The sequence below is a fragment of the Chiloscyllium plagiosum genome, chromosome 24, assembly GCF_004010195.1.
Source record: "Chiloscyllium plagiosum isolate BGI_BamShark_2017 chromosome 24, ASM401019v2, whole genome shotgun sequence".
NCBI classification, from domain to species: domain Eukaryota; kingdom Metazoa; phylum Chordata; class Chondrichthyes; order Orectolobiformes; family Hemiscylliidae; genus Chiloscyllium; species Chiloscyllium plagiosum.
This window is the reverse complement of record NC_057733.1, coordinates 48228896-48250185: the sequence shown is the minus strand read 5'-3', so window position 1 is coordinate 48250185 and position 21290 is coordinate 48228896. Positions and strand designations below refer to the sequence as shown.

The window sequence follows — 21290 nt, the reverse complement described above, 5'->3', positions numbered from 1 at the left end:
AACTTTAAATTGCATTAGAAGGCCCTAATAAAAGCGTAGTAATGGACACAGGAGGAGCAATTTTTAAAATATTAATGTGATAAAGCATACAGCAAAACTAATGTAACCACAGACCACAATACTGGTGTCTTATTGAAAGAGAATCAGCAATTACCTGCATTCTTTCTGTGGCTGTATGTACAAGCAGATTCACCAAGTCGGATGAGCTCATTGGTGGATTCAGATCCTGCTCCATTCCAGGTAGTAGCAGAAGATGATGAACTAGGCCAGTTTAAAAAAAATCATTTTTGAAATGCGTGAAAAATCAGATTATAGTTTATAATTACATGCAAGTTTTGACAAACAGTTTAAAAAAAAAATTGGCCAGGCTCAAGAATGTTAATAGGCACAACTGCAAAGAAAAGGTTTTATTTCGATTATCACATATGTAGAACTCAAATTGTTCCCATCAATGTTTTGAAATGTTATCATCATGACAGTGTTACAACATAGGACTGCTTTGTAGTTAGTTTTAAATTCAGTTTCTCTTTCTCCCCCCTCTCCAAATTCTTTCATTCATCGGACGTGGGCACCATTGGCTCAGTCAGCTTTTATTACCCATCCCCAATTATCCTGAAGGTGGTTCAGCGAGCTGCCTTGTTGAACAGAAGTCATCTTTGGAATCAGTTTTGAACAAGAAAGCAGCACGAGTTTGACCCAGCACTAGAGATCACTCATAATAAACAAAGAACTAATGATGTCACAACAAAAAACAGAAATTGTTGGCAAAACTCAGCAGGCGAAAGCAGAGTTAATGTGGAGTCTGTTACTCCTCAGACTTTCAAGCACTAATAATGTCAGGATGGTGTATAGTTTGGGTGGGAACTTGAAGATATAGTTCTACCCCAAAGCTATTGCCTCACTTTTCCAGGTGGCAGAGTTTGCAGGTTTGGACTGCGACTTGGTGATTTGACTAACTACATTTTGCAGACGCTACATATTGCTGCCACTATGCAATAGAGAAGGGAGTAAATGTTGAATGTGGACAATAGGGTGCCAATCAAGCAATTTAGTCCTTGATGGCATGGAGTTAGACGATTGTTGTTGAAGCTGCACTCATTCACGCAGGTGGAGCGTGTGTTATGGACCAGACCAAACCTAACCTCCTCAAAAATATATTACGAAGCTGGATTAGACTGAGATTTTCTCTTTTTTTCAAAGAAAGAAAAAAGGGAAATTATAAAGCATTGTGTTCCAGATGTAATTCAATTAGTCAAATTACCAGCCTTGAAGAAAAACACTATTTTTATTATAGTGTAAGCATACTAAAAGAAAGAATTGGAACAACAACTCTGCTGGAAACTTAACAGAATATTAGATTATTTAACTAATAAACAGTAACTGTTCCAATACAGTACCATCCCATAAACACACCCTTGGCAGAGGCAAATTCAGTAAAATAGATTGTCTCACAGGCAATGTTTCTCCAGTCCAGGAGCAAAGACCATCAACAGAAAACTCTGGCAGAGTGAGCGGGAAAGAGAACACGGACGGGAGAGCAGCAGGAAATATACAGCAGCTTCCAAACCCCAACAGCTACTGAAAGTTAAACTAAAATCCTGGTTCTGTTGCTTTAATTGTTCCAACTTTAAAAAAAACAACCAAGGCCTCACAAGCTGTTTATTTTATTGGCTTGGAACAGACCACCCAATACCAGAGTCAACCTCCCTTCATAAAACAAAAATAAGGACAAAACAGATCTCTTAAAACCATAGTACCATCATAAGTGTATCCCAACATATTCATGACTTATGCCTTCTGGACAAAGTTACTTCCAGAAATCCCAGCCTCTGATGTAGTCACAGTATTTAGATGCATATTAGTGGTTCATGCGGTTTATTTTGATGGAAATTTTCTCTTGCAGCCAGATAACTATATATGCAATAATAAGGCCTGAGGCACCTTTTAACAACCATATTCAAAATCACTGTTCAAGAGGTACCATCTCCATTATTTTTGTTAAAAAATTAAAAACTTTGACAAAACACAGCAGTCAGTTTGGAAAATAGCCAACATCATTAAACTTAAAAGAATAACTGAGATAGGATTGTAGGCCAGAAGTCCTCCTGTCGCCCTTTCGCATAATGCTATAAAAATCTTTCACATCCAACTGAATAGGTAGGCTGGGGGAAGTTGTGCAGCCACATCAAGTCAGTCCTTTTAAATTATACAAGTGAGTTTATAAACATTAAAGGGGCCATGCATCTAAATAAATCACCTTTTTTTTTTACAAGAGGAGGGTCACCTTAATATGCAATTTACAAAACGATCTGACAACATAGCACTCACTTAGCACAGCATTTTAAGTGGCAGCGTAAGTTGCGTACTCTTGCCTTGGAGCAGGATTTGAATTTGAGGTTTTGAACTATTCGAGAGAACACAACTGAGTCAAAGCTGATGAAGGGTCACTGGACCCAAAAAATATTAACTTATTCTCTCTATAGTCATTGCCAGACCTACTGAGATTTTCCAGAAATTTCTGTTTTTGTTTCAGACAAAGCAATTGTTGTACAAGCAAAACTTCTTGTACGGAAGTAATTAATTCAGGAAATAAAATATTACTTAGGTTCACTAAATTCAAAAAAAGATCCTACGCTTTTGATGAATGTGCTCCTGCATCAGGTACCGTCTCTTTGTATGAGTCCCTGAATTCTTCTTGAAGTACACTTCTTATTACAGATATTGCTTCATTAGACAGCAAATCAGGATCATCTATTTTAAAAATACAAGTATATTAGAGAAAAAAAAATTCAAACTAATTTTATTTACCAAAGTAAAAAGCAATTCTGTTTTTAAAAGTTCTTTCATCTTTTCCTCCTTGCCTCCTCAAAGGATTTGTCTTCATATAATAATCAGTCATAATTCAGTATGTCACGGGCGGCACGGTGGCACAGTGGTTAGCACTGCTGCCTCACAGCGCCAGAGACCCGGGTGCAATTCCCGCCTCAGGCGACTGACTGTGTGGAGTTTGCACGTTCTCCCCGTGTCTGCGTGGGTTTCCTCCGGGTGCTCCGGTTTCCTCCCACAGTCCAAAGATGTGCAGGTCAGGTGAATTGGCCATGCTAAATTGCCCATAGTGTTAGGTAAGGGGTAAATGTAGGGGTATGGGTGGGTTGCGCTTCGGCGGGGCGGTGTGGACTTGTTGGGCCAAAGGGCCTGTTTCCACACTGTAAGTAATCTAATCTAATCTAATGTCAATTGGTCACTATTCACGAGCCTTGAAAAGTTATCTGATTGTATGGAGAGTTATAGCGAAGGCCAATGCTTCCTCATCAAAAAAGGTACACCTCTTATGATTTAGTTAGTTAACTTACAGCAAGAACCAGGTCAAAAATTGTCCACTTCTTAAGCAAGACAGAGGCCAATTGTACCATCTCTCGTACAGTTTCAGCAGAGACCAGATACATCAGTGTAGTTTGAAGATCAGGATTTAATTTCCTGACGTGATAGTATGTGCAGGTCCGTGCTTTTGTGGCAGTGCTGTGTGTAAAATAAAAAAAAAGGAGGAAAAGGAGAAGAGAAAGAGAGCGTGCTGATGAGTCCACAATAAATAGAGCCCAAAGCATGCAGGAGAGGAAAAAGGACACTTCAGCAGACAAGAGGAGGAGGAGTAAAAATGGTCAGCCTGGGAGAATCCTGGAAATCATTAGTGGTTGACAATGGGATGCTTGTGGTAGCAGACCATGTGATGACAAAGCCTGCTCCATGGGGGTTGGGTAAGGACATGGGAGAAGGTGCTCAAGCCTTAAACTTGTTCAATTTGATACAAAGTCCAAAAGGCTGCAGGGTTGCCAAGTGGAAAGTGAGGTGCTGTTTTTCCAGCTTGTGCTGAGCTTTGCCTCATCAAGCCTGAGACAGGTGCTGCCAAGGGATCGTGCTGCTGCATTGAAGTGGCAAGCAACTGGAAGCTTGGGGTAATTTCTGCAGACAAAGTATATATTCTACAAAACGGTCATTCTGTCTGCGCTGTCTCCCCAGCATAGCAGAGAAACTGAACAGCAAATACAGTAGACTAGATTGAAGTGCAGGTAAGGTGCTGCTTCATCTGGAAAGTGTGCCTCAGGCTTTGGACAGTGAAGAGGGTGGAAGTAAATGGACAAGTGTTACACCTTCTGCATTGCAAGGGAAGGTGCATGGGAGCGTGTGGACGTGTTGGGAGTGGAGGAAGAGTGAACCAAGGTGTCCCAGAGTGAATGATCCTGTAGTAGGCAGACAAGGGAGGGGAATGAATGGTGGCATTCTGCTTGACATGGCAGAAATTGCCATTAATGATCTTTGGAGTGGATGCTGTTGAGATTGTAGGTAAGGACAAAGAGAACCCCATCAGCAGTTGAAGGAGAGATACAGTTAGGGCCAAGGTTCTGCATTGTTTGGACATAGCTGAGGGCCCTATCAATCACAGTGGTGAGGAAACCTCAGTTGAGGAAGAAGGTTGACCTTTTGGTGGCCCCCTTGTTGAAGTTTGCATCATCAGAACAGACAGAATCATAAACAGAGTTGATCCAACTTGTCCATGCCAACCAGATATCCTAAATCAACCTAGTCACATCTGCCAGCATTTGGCCCATATCCTTCCAAGCCCTTCCTATTATTTTAAATGTTGTAATTATACCAGCCACCTCCACTTCCTCTGGCAGCTCATTTGATACATGCAGCACTGCGTGAAAAAAAGTTGCCCCTTGGGTGTCTTTCAAATCTTTCCACTATGGCTTTCAATTTTGGACTCCCCACCCAGTGGAAAAGACCTAGCCTATTTACTCTAACCATGCTCCTCATGATATCATGAGCCTCTAAAAAGGTCACCCCCACTCCCCACCTCTGATGCTGCAGGGAATACAGCACCAGCCTATTCAGCCTCTTAGTATAGCTGAAACCCTCCAAACCTGGCAATATCCTTGTTAATCTTTTCTAATCCTTTCAAGTATCAAAAAAATCCTTTCTATAGTAGGGAGATCAGAATTGCATGCTGTATTCCAAAAGTAGCCCTACCAATGTCCTGTATAGCTGCAACATGACCTCCCAGCTCCTATACTCAATGGTCTGACCGGTAAAAGGAAAGCATGCCAAATGCCTTCTTCACTGTCCTGTCCTATATCTATCTGTGACTTCATTTTCAACAAACTATGAACCTTCAAAGTTTGTGCGAAGATTTGTAGCTCGGGTGCTCGTTGTTGTGGTTCTGTTCGCCGAGCTGCAAGTTTTTGTTGCAAACGTTTTGTCCCCTGGCTAGGCGACATCCTCAGTGCTTGGGAGCCTCCTGCGAAGCGCTTCTTTGATGTTTCCTCTGGTATTTATAGTAGTCTGTCCCTGCCGCTTCCGGTTGTCAGTTTCAGCTGTCCGCTGTAGTGGTTGGTATATTGGGTCCAGGTCGATGTGTTTGTTGATGGAGTTTGTGGATGAATGCCATGCCTCTAGGAATTCCCTGGCTGTTCTCTGTCTGGCTTGCCCTATGATAGTAGTGTTGTCCCAGTCGAATTCATGTTGCTTGTTGTCTGCGTGTGTGGCTACTAAGGATAGCTGGTCGTGTCGTTTCGTGGCTAGTTGATGTTCATGTATGCGGATTATTAGCTGTCTTCCTGTTTGTCCTATATAGTGTTTTGTGTAGTCCTTGCATGGTATTTTGTACACTACATTCGTTTTGCTCATGTTGGGTATCGGGTCCTTCGTTCTGGTGAGTTGTTGTCTGAGCGTGGCTGTTGGTTTGTGTGCCGTTATGAGTCCTAGGGGTCGCAGTAGTCTGGCAGTCAGCAGTCAGCAGTCTGGCTGGATAGAAAAGCACTAGTGGTAGGGGACTCAATAGTTAGACGGATTGACAGGATATTTTGTAATCAGAAACGGGACTCCTGGAAATATGTTGCCTCCCCGGTGCCAGGGTCCAGGATGTTGCCAAATCAGGTTTACAAGATTCTTAAAGGAGAGGGTGAGCAGCCAGAAATCGCTGTACGCGTTGGCACCAATGATATAGCCAGGAAAGGGATTGAGGATCTGAGAAGTGACTACAGAGAGTTAGGTTGGAAACTGAAGAGCAGGACAAGTAGAGTAGTGATCTCAGGTTTGCTCCCGGTGCCATAAGATAGTGAGGTGAGGAACAGGCAGCAAGTACAGTTTAACACATGGCTGCGCAGCTGGTGCAGGGGGGAGGGCTTCAGATACTTAAGACCATTGGGATGCCTTCTGGGGAAGGTGGGACCCGTACATGAAGGACGGGTTGCACCTGAACTGGAGGGGCACAAATTTCCTGGGTAGGAGATTTGCTCGTGTGGTTAATGAGGGTTTAAACTAGTTTGGCAGGGGGGTAGGAACCAGAGCTAAACATCGGAGAGGGGGGTAGTTGTAGATGGGGCAGTGACAGGATGTGGTGAATCTATCAGGGAGGTTTCTCATGTGATGAAACAAAGAGACCGATTAAATTGTGTCTACTTTAAAACGCAAAGAGCGTCAGAAATAAGAGTGATGAACTTAAGAGCATAAATCAGTACTTGGGACTATGATGTTGTGGCCATAATGGAGACGTGGGTTTCACACAACCAGGAATGGTTGCTAGATATTCCAGGGCTTAGAACATTTAAAAAGAACAGGGATAGGGGAAAAAAAAAAAGAGGAGGGGGTGTAGAATTGCTAATCAGGGAGTGTGTCACAACTACAGAAAGGGAGGTTGTCGAGGAAGTCATATGGGTGGAAGTTACGATCAACAAGGAAACAGCCACTTCATTGGGGTTTTCTACAGACCCCCTAATAGCAGTACGGAGATCGAAGAACTCATAGGCCAGCAGATTTTGGAAAAATGCAGATGTAGCAGGGTTGCTGTTATGGGTGACTTCAATATTGATTGGAACCTCCTTAGTGCAGATGGTTTGGATAGCGCTGTTCTTGTAAGGTGTATTCAGGAGGGTTCCCTTACTCAGGATGTAGACAGGCCAATGAGGGGACAGGCCATTTTGGATTTGGTACTCGGCAATGAGCCAGGCAAGAAGGGCCAAGATTAAAAGGAGCCTTGGATAACAAGAACTGAGGAGCTTCTCGTCAAAAGGAAGAAGGCAGCTTACGTAAGGTGGAGGAAACAAGGATCTAACAAAGCTTTGGAGGATTACAGGCTTACTAGAAAGGACCTCAAAATGGATTGAGGAGAGCTAGGAGAGGACACAAAAAAAGGCTCAGAAGGATTAGGGAGAATTTAAAGGCATTTTACTCATACGTGAGGAATAAGAGAGCGATCAGAGATAAGGTAGAGCCGGTCAGGGATAGCGTAGGGAACTTGTGTGTGGGAGTAAAAGCAGATAGGGGAAGCCTTAAATTAGTTGTTTGCTTCAGTTTTTTACTAAGGAAAGGGACCTTGTTGTGAATGAGAATTTTGAGGAGCAGGAAAACAGGCTTGAACAGATCAAGATTGAGGAAGTTGATGTGCTGGAAACTTTGGTAAACAGTAAGATTGTAAGTCTCCAGGGTCAGACCAGATTTATTGCAGGCTGCACCGGGAAGCAAGAAAGGAGGTTGCTAAGCTGCTGGCGAAGAACTTTGTTTCCTCACTCTCCACAGGAGTGTAGCGGAGGATTGGAAATAGGTGAGTGTTGTTCCTTTTTCAAGAAGGATAATAGGGAAATCCCTGGCAATTACAGACCAGTCAGTCTTATGTCTGTGGTCAGCAAAGTTTTGGAAAGAATTCTGAGGGATAGGATTTATGATTATTTGGAAAAGCATAGCATGATTAAAAGCAGTCAGCATGGCTTTGAGGGGGCAGGTCATGCCTCACAAATCTTATGAAGGAGGTGACGAGACAGGTTGACAAAGGTTTGGCAGAGGATGTGGTGTACATGGACTTCAGCAAGACATTTCACAAGGTTCCCCATGGTAGGCTCATTCATAAAGTCAGGAGATATGGGATACAGGGAGATTTGGCTATCTGGATTCAGAATTGGTTGGCTGACAGAAGGCAGAGAGTGGTTGTAGATGGAAAGTATTCTGCCTTGAGGTCAGTGGCGAGTGGTGTCCCACAGGGCTCTGTTCTTGGGCCTCTGCTCTTTGTAGTTTTTATAAATGACTATGACGAGGAGGTTGAGGGGTGGGTTAGTAAATTTGCAGATGACACAAAGATTGGAAGTGCTATTGATAGTATCGAGGGTTGTTGCAGGCTGCAACTCGACATTGACAGGATGCAGAGCTGGGTTGAGATATGGCAGATGGAGTTCAAACTAGATAAATGTGAAGTGACGCCTTTTGGAAAGTCAAACCCGAATGCTGAATGTAGGATTAAAGACAGGGTTCTTGACAGTGTGGTGGAACAGCAGGATCTTGGCTTTCAAGTGCACAGATCCCTCAAAGTTGCCACCCAAGTGGATAGCGTTGTTAAGAAAGCATATGGTGTTTTGGCTTTCATTAACAGGGGGATTGAGTTTAAGAGTCACAAGGTTTTGCTGCAGCTCTACAAAACCCTGGTAAGACCACACTTAGAATATTGTGTCAACTTCTGGTCACTCTATTACAGGAAAGATGCAGAGGCTTTGGAAAGGGTGCAAAGGTTTATCAGGATTCTGCCTGGATTGGAAGGCTTGTCTTTCGAAGAGAGGTTGACTAAGCTCAGACTTTTCTCTCTGGAGAAGAGGAGGAAGAGAGGTGCCCTGATCGAGGTGTACAAGGTATGAGAGGCATGGGTAGAATCGATAGCCAAACTCTTTTCCCCAGGAAAAGAATGACTAGCACGAGGGGTCATAGTTTTAAGATATTAGGAGAAAGGTATAGAGACGACGTCAGAGGCAGGTTCTTTACACAGAGTTGTGAACGCATGAAATGCGTTGCCAACGGTGGTTGAAGCAGAGTCATTTGGGACATTTAAGTGACTGCTGGACATGCACATGGACAGCAGTGAATTGAAGGATGTGTAGGTAGGTTATTTTATTTTATATTAGGATTAATCCTCGGTACAACATCATGGGCTGAAGGGCCTGTTCTGTGCTATCCATTTCTATGTCCTATGTTCTTTCTAGGAAACAGGGTGTGAGGATGTACAGTCAAAGTAAATATGGGAGTAAATATAGTGGATATTGATGACCAGCCTATCCCCAGAAATGGAAACAGATGTCAAAGAGGAGGAGAAGGGAGAAATCAGATGGACCAGGTAAAGCTGACAGCAGAGTAGAAAACAAAATAGATAATTTTCTCTAATCCCAGAGAGGGAGGCAGCATGGATGATGTCATTGATATACTGGAGGAAGGTGTTGGAATGGGCCAGAGAAGGACTGGAGGGAGGAATGTGGAGTACATGAAACAAAGAGACAGGCATTATTAAGGCCTATGAAGGTACCCATGCCACACCACTTTGATCTGAAGGAAATGGAAGGAGTTAAAAGAGCACTTCAGCACAGTTTGCACAATCTAAGTTTTGTTTTATTTGCAATTCTGAGACATGGACATTGCTGACTGTGTCATCCTCAATTACCCTAAAAGTTGTGGTGAGTTTTTTTGAACCTCTGCAATGCATGTGTAGGGATGTTTCCTGTAAGTACTAAGGCCAAAGTTCAAGTTCACATTTAATTTAAGTTGTGTCATAAAAAAAGTGGGTTATGATCAATGAATAAAACAATTTTCAAAGGCTAGTCAACTAGACAGCTCTTCATTCTGCTGAGTTTATTAAAATCACAACTACTCACCGTGCTGGGAGGAAGCATCGCTTATCTGTTCTGTGAGATATTCTAACAAACCATCAAAGATTTCTAACAAATTCCGTATATTTTCTTGGTCACTCTGAATAATATTCTCTCCTAAGCAAGAGGAAACAAAAAAGCATCAATTTACACAAATGCTTTGACAAATTACTTTTTTCTGTTACCCTAAATTTATGCCCATATTTCTAATACAGTAGCGCCTCGACTTACGAACTTAATCCGTTCTGGCTCCCGGTTTGCGAACCGAAAAGTTGGCGAACTGAATCAATTTTTCCCATTGTTCGAAATGCTTGGACGTAGCAACGAACGCTGTTCACAGTGCACGCGCCAAAGACGAACTGAATGAGATCACGCGGGGCCAGAGAGCTTTTGCGTTCAAGTGCGTAGCAAAGCAGAACAATGAAACCACGTGGTCACACACTGGCTTTTTGCGTTTGGACCTTGAATTTCACACATACGTTGAAACAAAATTTTACGTACAATTCTGTTCGTAAACTGATTTGTTCGTGAACGGGGTTGTTCGTATGTCGAGGTGCTACTGTACTTTGATGCAACCGAGGACAGAACGTTGCATGATCGTTTGTTTCAAATTGTTGCCAATGTTAATTTAAAAAAAGGCAGCCTGACAATCAGAAAGCAAATTCTGAACACAGCACCTCGTGAACAATAGATAAATAATCCATTGTCTGTATTCAACTAAACGTTGTGCGAACATTTTCCTCCCCACCCCCAGATTGTGTTTTCCATCGAGGTTCAAGCTTTATTTATTACTGACCAGTTATATGCGACAAGCTGATTTGCAAGTAGTCCAAAGCCAATGAATCTATCACTGCCTGTACGTTATGGACATCATCTTCCTGACTTTTGGGAGTAGCTATGTAATCTGTAATAGATTTTAAAAGTTACATGTTACAACTTCTCATTGAATACATTGCACAGCATAATAGAACTTTGAAAATCACTGTAGTACTAAACAGGATTTCACCCGAAACATCAATTCGCCTGCTCCTCGGATGCTACCTGACCTTTTCCAGCACTACACTCTCAACTTAGGATTTATTACAAATGAATTATTAATTGTGACTCACTTACCTGGGACCTTTTCACCAAGAATGGCTTCATAAAGGGCAATAAATACACCTGCATCACACTCACAAAGCTTTGTCACCCTCTGATTAATATGGCACTTGTGAAGAAGATTATTGGCAATAGTAATCCAATCTAGAATAAAGGATCAAAGTACCAAAGTTAGTGTACCCCACAAAATTTGTGTTAAGCAGTGAGACAATTAAAGTAAATAACAAAATGGCATGTATAATCTTCCACAGAAGATGAAGCTCATTGAACCAGGAGTACTTTTAAAAAAAACTGTAATGACACTTAACAGGCCAGGAGAGAGAGAGAGAGAGAACGAAAGAACGAAAGTCTGTTGGACTTCGAAGAGTGAGGTGACTTGATTGAAATATAAAATCCTGTGGCGCCTTGACAGGGCGGATGTTTGCTTTTGAGAGAGAATCTAAAACTAGGGATCACCAGTAGAGAGGAGGCGAAACTTTCTCTTCAAGGGTCATTGGAAGTTTCCTCCAAAGAGGAGGGAACAGAAACTTTGTTTAACTTTAAAAGGCTGGGATGGATAGATTCTTATTAAGCAAGGTGGTAAAAGTGGGAATGTGGAATTGATGTTCTAATCAGATTAGCGATGACCTCATTATATGATTGAGCAGGTCCAAAGGAACTGAACTGCCTAATCCTGCTTCCAATTGCAGTTCAAAAGTTCAAAATGACTGATATCCTTTGAAGCACATGTTTACATTTCCCCACTGTTGCTTTAAGAAACAGTACGTCATTGTAAAATGTTTACATCAACAATAAAGAATATATAAAATTAGATTTGTTAAGATGCACTATGACCAATTTTAAACAATTCAGTGATGGGATGTGGGGTTTGCTAGCTGGTCGAGCATATATTGTCCAACCTTCATTGTTCTTGAGAAGGTAGTGAGCCACATTGAACCACTGCAGTCCACCTAGTGTAGGTACCCCACAATTCCAATAGGGAGGAGATTCCACATTAAATTTTCTACATAGCTTTAGCTAGTCAAAAGTACCTAAGTGGCTTACTAGCATAAAAATCTATAAACTTTAGCCAACACACCAAACCAGTGATCTTGTGTTATCTGCAATTAAAATGAACAAGACCAGCTGTCAGGGTGCATCTAAGGGGTAAAAACAATAACTGCAGATGCTGGAAACCAGATTCTGGATCAGTGGTGCCGGAAGAGCAGAGCAATTCAGGCAGCATCCAAGGAGCAGCGAAATCGACATTTCGGGCAAAAGCCCTTCATCAGGAATAAAGGCAGAGAGCCTGAAGCGTGGAGAGATAAGCTAGGGGAGGGGAGAGAGTAGCATAGAGTACAATGGGTGAGTGGGGGAGGAGATGAAGGCGATAGGTCAGGGAGGAGAGGATAGGTGGAAAAGGAGTTAGACAGGTCGGACAAGTCTGGACAAGTCAAGGGGACAGTGCGAAGCTGGAAGTTTGAAACTAGGATGAGGTGGGGGAAGGGGAAATGAGGAAGCTGTTGAAGTCCACATTGATGCCCTGGGGTTGAAGTGTTCCGAGGCAGAAGATGAGGAGTTCTTCCTCCAGGCGTCTGGTGGTGAGGGAGCGGCAGTGAAGGAGGCCCAGGGACCTCCATGTCCTTGGAGGAGTGGGAGGGGAGTTGAAATGTTGGGCTACGGGGCGGTGTGGTTAATTGGTGCGGGTGTCTCGGAGATGTTCCCTAAAGCGCTGTGCTAGGAGGTGCCCAGTCTCCCCAATGCATCGGGAGCAACGGATACAATAAATGATATTGGTGGATGTGCAGGTAAAACTTTGATGGATGATTTGGTTTATGCGAAGGTTGGTAGGGTGGAAGGTGAGCACCAGGGGCGTCTGTCCTTGTTACGATTGGATGGGTGGGGTCTGAGGGCGGAGGTGCAGGATGTGGACGAGATGCGTTGGAGGGCATCTTTAACCACGTGGGAAGGGAAATTGTGGTCTCTAAAAGGAGGAGGCCATCTGGTGTGTTCTATGGTGGAACTGGTCCTCCTGGGACCTCAAGGGTGCATCTAAGCCCAAAACACTGACAAGAGAAAATTGGCTGAAAATTGCTCTAGAACTATAGCAGGATTCTAAACTCAAAACTACCAGATTATGGAAGTCAGGTCTATGTTGGACTCAAATAAACAATCTTCCAATAGCAGACTCAACAACTTGAATCAGTGAAATTTAGACCACATTCACCTTATCCTAACTATTCCCAGTCAAATACAGGAAGTTTACTTAAAATGAGGAACACAAAAAACTGTTAGGTCTATTCAAATCAATATCTAAAGCCAAGTTAGTCATCATTTCCTCCTCATACTCTTATGCGAGAGTTCCTTACTTACTCCAAATTAGCAATTTCACCTTCACCGTAGGCAATGGTGTCTTGGACAGTTGCCTCCACAAAATAACATTCCATCACTTCATCCAAATTAATCTATTGAATCTGAACTGCTTCCAACATTAGCACGTTCTTCCTTAGATTACAGTGCCCAAAACTGTTCAATATTCCAAAATGTGGTTTGACCAGAGGCTTATACAGCCTCCGGAGTACATGCCTGTTCTGGTATTCTAGCCTTCTCTAAATGAATGCTAACATTGCATTTACCTAACTGCCACTGAACCTGCATGTTAAAGTTAGGAGTCCTAGTTAAGGATTTTTTCAAGTCCCTTTGTGCTTCAGATTTCCCAAACCTTTCCCGATTTAGGGAATACTCTTCCTTCCAAAATGTATAATCTCACATTTTCCCATATTATATTCCATTTTCCACTTTTTTACCCACTGTCCTAGCTTAAAATCCTTATGCAGTCTTCCCACTTCCTCATCGCTACCTGTCCCTCCCACCTTTGGGTCACTTGCAAACTTAGCAACAATGCACTCAACTCCTTTGTCCACATCATTAATGTATAACATGAATAGTTATGGTCCCAACATTGACCCTGGCGGAACTCTTCAAATGATTAGTCATGTTCGAGGGACTAATGATTATGTTACTGTTAGGGATTTAGGTAATAAAATCTAGTTCAGCAGGAAGTGAGTCAATGTTTACATAACACTATACACAAGGACTACCAGGCAACTATCTCAAACTGGTGTTGGCAAAGCTGGAAACAAATTATCTCTCTGCCCGCAGGGTTCTTGAAATAAATCCTTGGCATGTGTTGTAGCCATCATCTCATGACAATGATCATAAATCTTTAGAAGTTGTTAATTTTGGGTCCAGCAGAACATTCTCTTGTTATTTGAGGATCTGTGCTTAGTTGTAACAAAAATAAGAACGTGTGATTTGATTTTTTAAATTTGTTACAGCATAATCGATAGAGAGCATTAGGAAAAGGATAGCAAGAGAAGTGAGACTTAGAGCCAACTAAATAATTAAAGAAGCAGAAATAAAAAAGGGGAGATGCAAGTCGAGGCAGCAATGTTCCCACAGGAATCAAAATTGAACAGTGCTTGGGCCTTTTGAGTACACAAATATTTTTTGAGAAAATATTTGTATTTTTGGACTCTATAGTTATAATAAAAAAGGAATATGAACAGATAGAAAAATAGGATTGTCAAACCTTTTCAAACGTTGGCAATGATCAACATTTCAATTTTACTCTTCCTCAGGGTAGGCAAATTTCAGAAAGGGTTGCCACAATCTGAATTATTCAAAGTTTAATTTTAAAAGGCAGATAATTTAGTAAATAGAAATTATTAAAAAGTACCAAACAAAACTCAAAAATAAAGCCAAACTTTGCCAAAGAATAAGCAGAGTTACAAAGAGAGGGGAGAGGGAAAAAAAAATTAGCCCCAAATCATGGTCACCAGGGGAGGTGGTAGTGACTGGGGCCAAGCACGTGTGAGGCATACACACAGCTGGCCTAGGTAGGATTCACATGAAAATGGTGGTTTTAAGTTGAGTTTTAGCATAGCATTTGCTCCTCTCATCGTGCTTTCCCTCCATCTTTTTCCTCAGCTGCACTCCCCTCTTTTCTATCTCTGTCAACCCTTACTACCCCCAATCCCTCTTCTCTTTGTCTTTCTTTGCAGCCATTTACTTCATGAAAACAATCCATGGGATTATGTAATTGAAAAACTTTCCATAAACATTACCCCAAATATTTTACACTGAAATAGGCAGTGCTCAATTTGCTTTTTATTCCTCTCCAACATTCCTCCCCTGGAAACTAATTTGTTAAAGAGTGATTTCTTTGAGTAGGGATTCCCAGCTTCCTGACTGAATGGACAAAAAGGAAGCAGTAATACAAATCAGGGCAGGAAAAACCTAATCAGTGTGCAATGTTTTTGGGAAAGACAAATTAATAGGAACGACGCAGCAGCCTGACTATCAATCCTACCCACCCCTTTTACCACCACAACCTGACACAATCGAACTCTCACTGCCTTCTCCCCATATTGCAGCACATGTCCTTCAAGCCAGAATCTCCTTGAAAGCCTCAAATTCCCAAACATGGCCCATAAAAGCACCAGCACAGCTTCCCACCTCAGGCTGTTCACAGCTTCCAGTAAAGCAAACTTCAGGCCATGTGAAATGCTTTGGCAAATTGTGCACAGTCCACAGCCCATAGATCTGGCAACTCTAAGTAGAGGACATTAAGGATATGGCAGTGTTTCAGGCCAGGCGTACTGGTACTTCACAGAAATTGTAGTAACAAAGCATAAACTGGACAATAATACTTCCATTATATCATTGGATAGGCCACTGTTGGAATATTGCATGCAATTCTGGTCTCCTTCCTATCAGAAAGATGTTGTGAAACTTGAAAGGGTTCAGAAAAGATTTACAAGGATGTTGCCAGGGTTGGAGGATCTACAGGGAGAGGCTGAACAGGCTGGGGCTGTTTTCCCTGAAGCGTCGGAGGCTGAGGGGAGACCTTGGAGGTTTACAAAATTATGTGGGGCATGGATAGGATAAATAGGCAAAGTCTTTTCCCTAGGGTCGGGGAGTCCAGAACTAGAGGGCATAGGTTTAGGGTGAGAGGGGAAGATATAAAAGAGACCTAAGGGGCAATGTTTTCAGGCAGAGGGTGGTACATGTATGGAATGAGCTGCCAGAGGATGTGGTGGAGGCTGGTACAATTGCAACATTTAAGAGGCATTTGGATGGGTATATGAATAGGAAGGGTTTGGAGGGATATGGGCTGGGTGCTGGCAGGTGGGACTGGTTGGCATGAAGGGTTTGTTTCCATGCTGTACATCTCTATGACTATGTAAATTAGTGAGATACTGCAATGGCTCAAGTCTCACATATGGAAGAAGATTGTGACTGCCATGGTTCACAATTTATTCATTAGCTATATAAAAAAGGTACATCAAAATGAAAAGCTAATTCGATTATGGTCTAGAATGCCAAGTTTTTCAATTAACCAGTTTTTTTTTCCTCAAGTGAGCATGCATTTTAGCACTTATCCTGCCTGCATGCTCAACACAACTACAAAATAATCTATTTGCAAGTCAAAACTATTCTATCTCCTTGCACATCTAGATCTGACATAAAATTGAGCATAATCCACACTCTAGTACGTAACTGGGTAAACATTAAAACTTAGTTAAAATCTTGGATTGTTAAATTTTCTTGAGTGCCTCAACTAGAATTATGCACTGTTTCACATGTCGACATCTCTCAATCAGAAACCAACCTCTATTTATAATAACTTTTAATTAATGAATTTTAGTGTCTGCCTAAAGCGATTATGTAATTAATATCTGCTTAAAAGATATACACAATAAGAATCAAGTGATTGATTAACCAATCTTTACATTTTGTAACATCCTGATGGGTCTAGCTAATTCCAATTGGACACATCCAATTGAGAAGAACTCATCTACTGGCTTCAAATATAAGCACAATTCCTGATGAAGGGCTTATGCCTGAAGTGTTAATTCTCCTGCTCCTCAGATGCTGCCTGACCTACTGTGCTTTTCCAGCACCACACTCTCGACTCTGATCTCCAGAATCTACAGTACTCACTTTTTCCTAGTGAATTTCAGAATAGACCTGATGGTGAAAATGAAAGAGCATGTTTGCTGCTTATAGTGTACCTTTTTGTACTCATTCGTGGGATGTAGGCATCACTTGCCAAGCCAGCATTTAACACCCACCTTATTTGCCCTTAAGGTGTTAGTGAGCTACCAAGCTGAACTGCTGCAGTCCATTTGTGTAGGTAGCCCCATAATGCTCCCCACAGGAGCAAGTTTACACATTGTATTCTCATAGTAGCCACATGTTCTGGTTTGATATCTGATGTTTTCTTGTCAACCTGAGCTACATTCAGAGCACTGGGAAGAAACTGCAACCAACATGTTCCAATAATGACAAAAAGGTGCGACCAACACATTCTGGGAACCCTGGAGAAGTAGAGATATATAGGATTGGGTAAAGAAAAAAAGAGGGGAGGCTTATGGCATATCCTAAGGGCACAAGCCTAGAACTTACAAGGGAAATTTCTTCAGCTAGAGGATGGTTAATCTACAGAACGCATTGCCACAGAAGGCTGTGCAGACCAAGTCATTTAGTGTAATTAAGACAGATAGGTAGCTTCTTAGTTAGTAAGGGGATCAAGAGTTAGGAGAAGGCAGGAGAATGGGGGTTGAGAAATAGATCAGCCATGATTGAATGGCAGAGCAGATTCAAGAGGCCAAGTAATCGAGTTTTTCCTCCTATATCTTATGGTCATATAGGAGACATTGAAGAGTAACCAGTCTTGAAGCAGATCCTAACCACCTAATGTACATTCATCCTCCAACATTACATTTCATTGACTGCAGTGTTCTTTGAATCTGCAATTATAGAAGTTAACACATATAAATTTGTATTTCTTCCATCTGAAGATATTTTCTGCTTACAAATTTCCACTCAGATCTCAAATCTTACATAATAGACCCACAATTAAATTAAACATTTTCTGTATTATTACAGAGGCTTTGTTGGTATTCATGCAATGATTTCCAATCAACTAAAAAGATGACAGGGTGGGCACAAGGACTAGTGATGAAAGCAACTGCATTTCTACTGTTCCTCAACAGAAAGCAGAACACTAGTTGGGGTGCAGCTAACAGGTGGAAACACATGTCAAATGTTTATGATACAAAATGTGCTTTATTCTGATTTCATTGCAGACTGGTTTAAAATAAAAGTCAATTGGCACAGAAACCCTGCAAAGTTATGATGAGATAACTATTTACAATACTCATCCTACTTTCACAGAGTTAGCGCAGAAAAGGCCCTCCCACCACAGAAGTTGCATTGACACACAAGAAACACCTGACCTTCAACCCAATCCCATTTACCAGCACTTGGCCCATAGCCTTGAACATTATGTACCAAGTGTGCATCCAGGTTCTTTTAAAAATGATTTGAGACAGTTTTCCTCTACCACCCTCCTAAGTAGTGCATTCCAGATCACCACCACCACCTGGGTAAAAAAAGGTTGACCTCAATCCCCCCCCTCCTCAAAATCCATCCCTTACGTTGAACTGGTGTCCACTCTGGCTGACTCTTCAACTAAGGAGTTTACACCAGAGTGGTGCTGGAAAAGCACAGTAGGTCTGGCAGCATCCGAGGAGCAGGAAAAAAAAACGACGTTTCAGGCAAAAGCCCTTCATCAGGAAAACAGGGTCCTCTACTTTGTTTTGTCATTTACATAAATGATTTGGATGCGAGCACAAGAGGTACAGTCAGTAAGTTTGCAGATGACACCAAAATTGGAGGTGTAGTGGACAGCGAAGAGGGATACCTCAGATTACAACAGGATCTTGACCAGATGGGCCAATGGGCTGAGAAGTGGCAGATGGAGTTTAATTCAGATAAATGCGAGGTGCTGCATTTTGGGAAAGCAAATCAGAGCAGGACGTATACACTTAATGGTAAGGTCCTAGGGAGTGTTGCTGAACAAAGAGACCTTGGAGTGCAGGTTCATAGCTCCTTGAAAGTGGAGTCGCAGGATAGTGAAGAAGGCATTTGTTATGCTTTCCTTTATTGGTCAGAGTATTGAGTACAGGAGTTGGGAGGTCATGTTGCGGCTGTACAGGACATTGGTTAGGCCACTGTTGAAATATTGCGTGCAATTCTGGTCTCCTTCCTATTGGAAAGATGTTGTGAAACTTGAAAGGGTTCAGAAAAGATTTACAAGGATGTTGCCAGGGTTGGAGGATCTGAGCTACAGGGAGGGGCTGAACAGGCTGGGGCTGTTTTCCCTGGAGCGTCGGAGGCTGGGGGAGGGGAGGGGGTGACCTTATAGAGGTTTACAAAATTATGAAGAGCATGGAAAGGATAAATAGGCAAAGCCTTTTCCCTGGGATCGGGGAGTCCAGAACTAGAGGGCATAGGTTTAGGGTGAGAGGGGAAAGATATAAGAGAGACCTAAGGGGCAACTTTTTCACACAGAGGGTGGTATGTGTATGGAATGAGCTGCCAGAGGAAGTGGTGGAGGCTGGTACAATTGCAACATTTAAGAGGCATTTGGTTGGGTATGTGAATAGGAAGGTTTGGAGGGATATGGGCTGGGTGCTGGCAGGTGGGACTAGATTGGGTTGGGATATCTGTTCGGCATTGATGGGTTGGATTGAAGGGTCTGTTTCCATGCTGTACATCTCTATGACTCTGAGTTCCTCCTTATCCACACTGTCCACGCCTCTCAACCTCATACACCGCAATCAGATTACCCTTCAATCTTCTCTGTTTCAACAAAAACAAAGTAGACAAGCAGGAGGCTGGAAGAACACAGCAAGCCAGGCAGCATCAGGTGGTGGAGAAGTTGATCTTTTGGGTATAACTTAATTCCAGCACCTACACCTCAAATTTTCCACCCTAGGGGGCATCCTGGTAAGTCTCCTCTGCACTCCTTCCTGTAATTGGTAATCAGAACACCAGCTGTGATCTCAAAAGTTCTAAACAACTCCAACTTGACTTGCCTTCTTGTCTTTATCAATCAAAGCATAGATTATACAAGTGTCCCATGTGCCTTTTTCATCACGCTTACATACCCATCCACCTTCAAAAGAGCTACAAGCACTCCAAAGTCACTTTATTCTACAGAAATTCCTTACCATCTGATCAAACAAATTTATAGGAACACTATTTAAACAGACTTTTTTTTTTAAACAAAATATAAACTAATACTGACAATTATCTATTAAAGCAGGTCTGGATAATACCAGCATTCTCAGGTTCAATATTTCACAAGAGGACATAATGGCAATTTGTTACAACATATAGAAAGAAAATAATTTGGAGGTCCATTATAGATAACTAAAAGAAGTACCTTTGCCCCTATTAGACATAACCAGGGTCAGTAAGAAAGTCGCAGGGATGGAACAGTAATGGAAGCATTTGAAAGAATCATTGGAAACTGAGCTTAGGTAGAACATGCTGCGCCACAAATCAACCCGGAAGACGCAATACTTCATTCACTTTAGGCGAAGGGAAGAGGGAGTAAAACCAATAGATTCCATTTTATGACGACTAATGGCTTCAACCCTCTCAAAGTAATAAGTTGTTTCGGACATTACACGAATCATAGTAAACGCATTAAAAATGCGGGGTCAGGCTGAGACAAGAGACTTTGCGGGAACTGAGAGAAAACATCGCTTGAAGAATAAGACGCAACAAATTGCAATTTTGTATCGGACTAGCAATCGCATTAACTAATAGCATAAGAGTCATTGGACTCGAAGTGCTACCAGACCGGAGTTTCGCCAGTAGCTTCAGTTTTAATTAATAATACGTTCGAAGGCAACCTCCCCGATCATTATGTTAACAGATAACAGGCGCCTCTAAACAAGTTCCGGGTTACCTTGACACTGTGGGCTAGGTGAAGAAGCTCAAATTTGATATAAAAATGACCACCACACAAATATTTTATATTATAGTATATTAAACGAAGGCCTTTCCTAATGGAGGGGTAGACTATAGCTAAAAACATGACTATGGAGGTAGAAACGAAGTGATTTCTTGGTTGACATAACTCAATCATTTCACACAAAATAAGTACGATGACAGGTAAAAGGCATTGCAGTAGACTTCATTAAAATCGAAACACTAGGAAAGTTTGTTGGGAAAGTTGTCAGCGCGGCTGCTGGCCTACAACTGAAGGCGAATCGACAGCGACCGACCTCTCTCGTCCTGAGCCTCCATCTCCAGCGATACGGAACAGAAACTCTCCCTCCTTCGAAGAGATGTATAATGATTACCAAGGAAGAATCACCAATAGCTTAAGCTAGTCAAAGTTATATTTAATCAGTTTGTTGTCAGCTCGCTACCATATCCCCTGGACACTCGTACATTTAAACCGTCTCCAGCCGCCCATTGGCTCCGTCCATGACATCACCAACCGCCCACCCACGGAACTATGTCACAGCTCCAAGCACCGCCCTCCAACACCCGTCTTTTTGTTTTTAAAGTTTTTTTAAAAAATCACGAATACATGTTTCCCCCACCTCGTTCAGAAACAGCGAGCGTGTGAATAATTATTATTTAATCATCGTCCTTCATGTTTGCGCC

The 21290-nt window shown here is 42.1% G+C and overlaps 1 protein-coding gene across 1 annotated transcript in view; it reads right to left on the bottom strand.

Annotated features, from left to right (window-relative positions):
• The window catches only part of LOC122562267 (centrosomal protein of 95 kDa-like), a 60783-nt gene extending 39662 nt beyond the window's left edge, over positions 1 to 21121 (bottom strand). Inside the window, exons 1-6 of the mRNA XM_043715040.1 lie at positions 20903 to 21121; positions 10791 to 10919; positions 10474 to 10581; positions 9684 to 9794; positions 2634 to 2751; positions 155 to 261 (exon numbers count right to left, since the gene is read on the bottom strand). Of these exons, the coding sequence (XP_043570975.1) occupies positions 155 to 261; positions 2634 to 2751; positions 9684 to 9794; positions 10474 to 10581; positions 10791 to 10919; positions 20903 to 20924 (595 nt within the window). The 5' untranslated portion in view covers positions 20925 to 21121. The remainder of the gene's footprint in view (positions 1 to 154; positions 262 to 2633; positions 2752 to 9683; positions 9795 to 10473; positions 10582 to 10790; positions 10920 to 20902) is intronic.
• Between the last annotated feature and the right edge of the window lie 169 nt (positions 21122 to 21290).